At 51.4% G+C, this 8,069-nt stretch overlaps 1 protein-coding gene across 1 annotated transcript; it reads right to left on the bottom strand.

Annotated features, from left to right (window-relative positions):
• Positions 1 to 2,847: 2,847 nt before the first annotated feature.
• On the bottom strand, positions 2,848 to 7,133 carry TSPYL5 (TSPY like 5). Its single transcript, XM_068983827.1, has 2 exons — positions 4,984 to 7,133; positions 2,848 to 3,678 (listed from the first exon to the last, which is right to left on the bottom strand). Exon 1 carries the CDS (start codon positions 7,131 to 7,133, stop codon positions 5,892 to 5,894), a length of 1,242 nt encoding a protein of 413 aa, XP_068839928.1. The 3' UTR covers positions 2,848 to 3,678; positions 4,984 to 5,891.
• Between the last annotated feature and the right edge of the window lie 936 nt (positions 7,134 to 8,069).

Genomic DNA, 8,069 nt, shown 5'->3' with positions numbered 1-8,069 from the left:
AATACAGGTTCTTCGTGCAGAAGTGCCTCCAGTCCTGTGCCAGACAACTGCCAGGCCTCAGGTTTACCCGCGCACGTTCAGAAGGTGTTTGCAAACAGGAGCCCTGAATTTGAGTCCCAGCTCTATTGCCTACCGGCTCTGTGATTTTGGTCATTTAATCTCTTCGAGCCATCTTATGGGATAATTATCCCTGAGATGATGAGTGACTGTGCTTTGTAAACCATGAAGTGTCACACATATTTCATCTTATATTTGTCAAACCTCAGCTCAGGACCAGCTTGACAGGAGGCAGGGAGAGGAGGAAGGAATTCAAGTTTCCAGCCTTGGACAGTCCGTAACTGAACACCTGACCAGATGGTGCCGGACCTGGGGTAGGGAAGCAGGACTAACACGAGGTTGGAGTTTCAGGTGAAAGTGACTCGGCAGAAGTGAGCTGTGAGCCTGACTGGTGAAATGTAGCTGGAGAAGATTCCAAAAGCAGAAATGAAGACGCTAAGGACAGAGACAGAAACCACAGACTGGAGACGGAATCTCTGGGTTTTGTCTCTTTCCTGCCTCCATACTGGAGGGATACGGCTCCACCCAGCAGTACCAGTGGCTCCCCAAGGCCAAGGACCTCAAGGGATGAGAGCGTGGAAGGAGTTCCAAAATCTTCAGAGGGCAAAGGAGGGGGGAAGACCCCTCCCTCGGTGAGGCCACCCCCAAGCAGGGTACCTCCTTCCCTGTAGCAAATCAGTGCAGTGGACCAGAGGGGGAGCCCACGTGTGAGGGGAGACAGAAGCTGAGAGGGACTTCGGGTAAGCTACAGGTAGTAAGACACTTCTTTTCTCCTCCCTGCTCCCCCGTGGCACAGCACAAACCCAGTACATTCCAGAAAAGCTCAGCACGTAAGAAGAAATCAGGTCTTTGGCAATAAAACTGAGTGAGAAAGGGGCAAGGGACTCCTAGCATAACAAGAATTACTCCGAGAAGCCCTCACTCTCCAGGTTATTAAAAGTCCAAATTGCCTTGTGAAGTCAGACCTAGAGGCCAGACTGAAGAGGTTTCCTTTAGCTACCCCCATGTGGATCTGACACCCTCATTGGGCCCATGTAGGAAAAGGGAAAAAAAGGATTGACTAACAATTTCAGGCAAAACCGAGAGGAGGCTGAAACGCAGAACGAGGGGCAGAATTCAAAGCTGTTATGTCCATAGCTGTCTCTCTAATGTCTGCAACAGACTGACACACATAGCAGGCAAAGAGTGAGGAAGACCTGCGGCAGTAGGGGGATGAAACCCCCCATCAGATGGGTTCTGCAAGGAACTGAAGGGAGGGCTGTGGAAAGGGGCTTGGGAAGTGGAGGCTCTGAGCCTCTGAAGAAGCAAGTATACGAGCTTGAACTGGGCAGATGGTGGTCCCGGTTCACAATCCCGGAGGACTCTGCATGGGTCCCAAGAGGACACTCATGCCTGGAGAGGCTGCTCACACCTGGAGAGGCTGCCCCTGGGACCCTTCTGCATTCCACCTACCACTAAGAGCGAGGCTCTGGGTATTCGATTTTTTTAGTTGAAAATATTCAGAATTGGGAGATGCTGATTCTTGCCACTTTTTTGAAGCTGCAGCAACACCAGGCCTGTGGGCCCCAAGTAAACGCCCTGGCGCTGCCACACAGCTGCCCCAGCTACACACAGCCCAGACTTCCTCCCACTGCCCCCAGACACACACAGAGCTAAGATCACCAAGAGACAGCAGGCGGACAGCGGACAGAGACCTCAGCAGAAACTAGCCCTACCGCCACCTTGATCTCAGAAATCTAGCCACCAGAACTGGAAGTCAACTTCTGTTGTTTAAGCCACTTGATCTGTGGTACTTCGTTACGGAAGCCCTAATAACCTAACACGTAACATCCTTATAAAGTAAATATGGCCCACTTCACAAATTTAATTACCAGCCTAGCCCAAAGGCATTTGAATATAAACTGTTTTAAATTCATTCTTTCACTCAATATTTGAGCACCTGAACACTGCACATTTGCTGTGCAACATCATACAAACCAAATTTTATCTTGTGAGTTAACAGCTCACTTCTATTTTTTTTCCAACCATCTTCGGCCAGGCAGCTTTATGTGGCATTTGGTTGTCTGCTGCTGATCCGCCCGATTTTTGGAAAATGGTCCCTGTTATGAATCTATTAAGAACAGCATCAGAAACTTTAGTTGTCAACTATGGCTAGACATCAGAATCACCTGGGATGTGTTCAGAATAAACATCTACAACTGGGTCAATCCCATTCCCCATTCTAATTCAGTCGGTATTTGCGAGCTCTGCCAGTGTGGATATTAAGCTTCCCACATAACTCTGATGTGCAACCAAGACTGAGTGTTGTTACTCTGGTCTGAAAGGCCCTTGAAGTCACCCCCTTTGCTACTCCAAGTACAGTTCACAAGCCGCCAGCACCAGCATCACCTGGAAGTTTGTTAGAAATGCAGAATCTCAACTTCTACTCCAGACTGCGACCGGAATTCGTATTTTAACAGGATTCCCCATACGATTCAGAGGAACTCTAAAATTTGAGAAGCATTGGCTTTGCACTAGCATTACTTGGAAAGCTTGCTAAAAACAAGACTGCATGGCTTCTTCCCAGAACCACAGGATCTCAATCTCTGATAAGGGCTTGGGAATCAGAATTTTATATATTGTTACAGGTCTAGCCACACAAGGGCCTGAGGCTTAAGAATCACTCACGTATGCCACAGTATACATGCCGTCACCTACCTAGCCTCTGCTTAACCGTCCAATTCTTTTTTAAAAATAATAAAATATAATAGAGATACAAGCTTTTATTGTTTCCATCACACATGCAAGCTTACAACTATTCATACTGTTTCAGAACAGAGAAAATAATTGCATCATTACCAGAGTACCAAATTACCAAGTAAGACAACTGGTTATTGATTACTTTGGGGAGGTTATTTTCACAGAACACAGGAACAATTTCCAAATTATACTTTACTTTCAAGTTCAGAGTTATATCATGAGACCAGGACACGCTGATAATTGTCATAGTCACACAAAGTCTCCATCTTACACAGGAAAAAAAAGACTGTTATTCTGGTGAAAGGTCTCAAGTAAGCACCTTATCAAAGACTGGTAGATAAGTCTTTGAAAGAGTTTACAACAGAACAGTCTCTCCTTCCTCTTGTGGACACAGGGAAAAGGCAGCTTCATCACTTTTTGAGACTTCTTGTCAACTCTGAACACTTTCATTTCTAAGGCCCATCTCTGGAATGTCATTAGTTAACATGAAAAGCAAAAAGCAGATCTGATGTGGTAGTGAGAGTGCACCTCACCACAATCACCACCAGCAGTGTCTCAGTCTCCCAAAGTGGTCCCAGTTGAATTGGCACAGTGTCTTGGACTTTCGATAAACAATACAGGCGGGGAGATGGAGATGCAGATGAAACTGGGTTGACCGTAACTGATAAATGATGTAGCTAGGTGACGGCACACGGGGTCTCTCCACTTCTGTGCATGTCTGAAAATGTCCATAATAAAGAGGAAAAAGCTTAAAAAAAAAAAAAAAAAAAGCCGACCTGTACAGCTCTATTTTCCCATTAGGCAAAAAATGGGGAAAATGGTAAGATTTACTCAGAGACAAAAGAAGTAGCACATAATCTTCCACAAAACACAAGGCCACACCTAGAACAAAAGAGAAAGCATCCAAAGAAACGTTATCCAGACTGTTTTTGTGATTTATAAAATCTACCAAAAATGAAAGATTGGACAAAAGTTTGGGCATACCCTCACCTCAGCAAAACATTTGCCCACTGCCCTTTAATTCTGTCCCTGCCCTAGGGAAGCCTCCTTCCCATCCCCTCTGTCTCTGAGAGATAGCTATACTCTCCTGGAGGATCCTCAACCCACTTCCAGCTGCTTTGCCAAGCCCTCTCCACCCTAAGCTTATTCCCGCTCTAGGTTTTTGCCCCAACTCGCCTGCCCCAAACACCCTCTTGACAGCTCCTGAGGCAAGACTTCCCTAGCCCACGGGAAACTCAGAAGGAGGTCTTCCTATGGAGAGAGAAATTAGGGTGAAGGCAAGTACAGACACCCTCAGTACTTAGCCCACCCGCAGGGATGTGGGGGAAAGAGGGCATAGATGAGCCTAGGCAGGGAGGGAGCAGCTCAGCTTTTACACCCACTGGAAATGAGCCCTGGAGATTCCGAAAAAGTACTCCCCCCCTCCACAACCCCCATGCCCCAGGGCAGCCTTGGGATCTCCCATACTAAAGAGTACAGTCTTCTCCAAGGGTATGTGAAGGTAGAAACCTAGAGAAAAGGAAGAAACCTCACTGCTGAGGATGAGAGCTGGGGGATGAGCCCAGAGGGCAAGAGACACTTGCCCAGAGGAGGAAACAGAAGGCAACCGGGTCTTGGGAGGCAGAGGAAAAGGCCAAAGCAAGAGTAACCCTAGTCCCCAACACTGCTGCCTGGGGGTGGCCATTCTAGCAGATGCACCACCATGTGAAGAATCTCCATGTCAGAGTGAGAGAGGGAACACAGAAGGCGGGAGGGAGCAGGATCTGACCGGGCCTTCTGGCTTCCTCTACCCTCTTCCAGCCCAGTGTGTGCGTGTGCTTAACAAGGCCCCAGCCAACTCACTAGCTGTACGCAGAAAACCCTGGTTTCACAACTGTTTTGTTTTCTCTCTCTCTCTCCGTTTTCTCTTTCAGAAGCACCACTACTGAAACCAAAAAAACAAAGGGAAGGGAGGAGTGGGGGACAAGCACAGGGACAGAGGGAAAGAAGGAAGAGAGGGTAAGGAAACAGAAAAAGGATTGAGGAAGGAGGTGCAGCGGCATGAGGTGAAGTAGACACAGGCCCACAGGTGAGAAATCTCTCTTCCCCAGCAACCCCACCATAGCACTCTGGTCATGTGGGAGGCAGGGAGGGGGGGGAGTGGATAAAGGTACCTAGATTTTCAGTGAGTCCGGTTGCCACCCTCACCTGGAGCCACAGCTTGACAGCAGTGAGCACATGTCCACACGTACCAGCCTGCCCATCAGTCCAGCAGCCAGCAGAGTTCCTGGAAGGCTGGAGAGGGTAGGTGTGTGTCTCATGCACCAGCAGAGGGCCTGTGTCCACAGGTAGTTCTCGAGGTCCTTGTTGCCCAGGAAGCCAACTGGGGCCGACTGGCAACCCAGACAAAATTCAATGGCCTGACAGTGATGAGGTATGGTGCAGACCTTGACAAAGGTTTACCAGGAAAAGGTCCAGAGGCAGGAAGAGATGCAGAATTGTACAGAAGCCATAGCAAACTGCTTCTCATCCCGAACCTCAACCTCTGTCTAGGAGGGCAGCATGGGTCCCTGGCCAAAGTCAGAGATCCTGCAGGTGGCACCTTGGCTGGTGACCCCAGAGCCAAGAGACAATCAGTTTTGGCTGATGGCCAATGCCACATGCACTAGCTTCATTCTGCAGTGGCCACCGAAAAGCTTGCCACAGATGGCATGCATGGCTGGCATGAACTCCAAGCCCAGCAAGTCACCAGCCCTGAAGTAGGAGAGCTTGAGGATGCGCTGGTCTTCTGCTGACTGACTCATGAGTGTCCATGTGGGCAACACCAGAGCCAAGAACAGGGTCCAAGCAACGTAGAGGGAGGCAGCACACAGGAATCAAGTGAGTTTAACATATAAACAGGAGGGGCGAGATCATATAACATATGATACTAATGTAAACAGAAAGCAAGAACGTCACGGGGAGGCAAAAGAACATGATCATAAATGCCATATTCTTGTAACTGAAGTCCAACAGGAATAGTGTGCAGAGGCCAACACGAAGAGAAGGCAGACGGCCAAACCCAAGGCCAGCCGGGCACAGGGCCAGCAGGAGGTAGGACGCAGACTTGAGCAGGATCAGTTGGACTTGTTTACCCCAGGTTCTGGGGTCTCCCCTGGCGGCCTCGCAGGACCCGGCCTGCCCTCCTTTCCTTTCTCTGCACGGGCCCCTTCACTCATCAGGTAGTATTGTAAGGGATTGGGCCACAACTCCTCGTTGATTATCTCCACAATCTTGTCAGACTCGATGGAGCTGTGGTTTGAAAACCACCCAAAGAAGCTCCGGCCGTTGTCGGGGTTCCCCTGGCTAAGGGTCTGGAGGTCGTGCCCGGGGAGCCACTGGATTGGAGTGGAACGAGACACCACCTGACCCGAAGGGCCGCACCCGTATTCCTTGATGAGCACCTTGTTTTGGAAATAGGGGTTGCGCCCGAAGTAGAACTTGATTTTGTAGCCCAGTCTCGCCAGGCCAAGCTCTTCCACCTCCAAGCTATTCAAGAAGCTGAGGACCTCTTTATCCTGGTTGTTCAGGAAGGACGAGAGCTGGGGGTGGTTCTGAAAGGCCTGCCCCCAGAAGCCAGGAATATTCTGGATAAGGAGGTTCCTGCGCTCTAGGTGGTGCAGCCGCAACTGCCCAAACTTGCGGGAGAGCCGCAGGTAGGCCCGGTCCGCCTGGGCGTTCATGGTCTCCAGCTTCAGCTGGACGTTCTCCAGCGTATCCATGCTGCCCTCTGTGGCCGGGGGCCTTGACCCCGCGTTCTCCACCTTCTCCTCGCCCACGGGGACAGAGGCGGCCTGCGCCGCGGCCCCTTTCTTTGGCTTCCCACCGGCCGAGGCCGCAGACCCCCTGCCCACCGCACTACAGGTATCTGGGGCCTTCTTTGCGGCGGGGCCGCGCCGGCTTCCGACGCGGGGCCCGTTTCTCGGCCTCGCGACGGCGCCCACGGTTCCCACAAAGACGGTGTCGGTCACCAGGCGCTCCGGGAGCGATGTGGCCTTGACCGGGCAGGGCCTGGTCACCGCCTGCCCGCGAGTCCCCGCCGCCCGGGCCCGGAGCGCGAGGCCACAGTCTAGGGGCAGCCGGCAGGCAGCCTCTTCCCCGGGCCGGCGGGGCGGCGCCGGCACAGCGCCTTCCGGGCCACCCCAAACCGCGCCAGCCTGCACCTGTGCCGCCTTGGTCTCCTCCCCGAGCCTCTGGCACTGTGGAGGGTCCGGGTCGCGTGGGGCGTCGTCAGGCGCGGCGCGGACTCGGCCTTTGGCGCGGCTCTTGCCACGGCCTTTGGCGCGGGAGGACCTTCTCCCCTTACTCCGGCCGCTCATGGCGGCAGCCGACTGGACCTCAAAGGCGCGACGCGACCCCGCGGCCCCCTGGCGCCGGCTTGCGGCCCTACGCAGCGGGGCGCTCCATGGCAACCGCCGACGTCACGACGGCACGACTGTACCGTCGCGCGAGGACGGGACGCACCCGCTGATTGGCTCCTCCGCCGCAGCTGCGCAGGAGCCGCCGACCCTCGCGGGCGCCCCCACCCCCCTATTTCACCTCTCAACTCACTCGCAGGTTACAGAGGGATGTGCTTCCGTTTCCCATTTTTTTTTTTCTCCCCTTCCCCTTTGGTCTCAGGTGTGCTCTCAGGGTCCTCTTCTACAAGATACCCTCAAGACAGTGATCATTATCAGTACCCCCCATCATATGCTTTCTAAACTAACCATCTAAAGTTCCTTCCATTAACTACTGTAACATCTGCCATGATGAACCTGCTCCTGGTCTGTCTCATCTTTGAAAGACTTTGCTGAGGGATGTGCCCTGGTACTTTTAACTCCAGGGACTTTAAAGGTAAGTACCGTAATGCCAGGCCACAGAGCCATGTGACATGTGGTCGGATTTTAATAGTAATTATAAAACTAATAGCGTCTAGTATTTTATGAGTATCATTACATCAGGCACTTTACTACATGCTTCATATGCCTTTTCTCAGTGTATGAAGGAGGTATCGTTATCATTCTCATTTTCCAGGTGAGAAAGCTATGTCTCAGAGATGCCAAGGAACATTCTTGACATAACACAGTAAGGCGTGGAAGCATAATTCTAACCCAGGTCTATCCGACTTATAACCTTTGTTTTATATTCACAGGTGTCTAGTCCTTCCAGGCCTGTTCAGCTGTAAATTACTTCATTAGTTTTTATGAGTCAGATTCAGGACTTCCCTAGTTGTTCAGTGGTTGGTGCTCAGCTTCCACTGCAAAAGGCAAGGGTTC

The sequence above is a fragment of the Capricornis sumatraensis genome, chromosome 11 (genome assembly GCF_032405125.1).
Source record: "Capricornis sumatraensis isolate serow.1 chromosome 11, serow.2, whole genome shotgun sequence".
Classification (NCBI taxonomy): domain Eukaryota; kingdom Metazoa; phylum Chordata; class Mammalia; order Artiodactyla; family Bovidae; genus Capricornis; species Capricornis sumatraensis.
The sequence above is the reverse complement of the archived record's forward strand: the minus strand, read 5'-3'. Positions and strand labels throughout refer to the sequence as shown.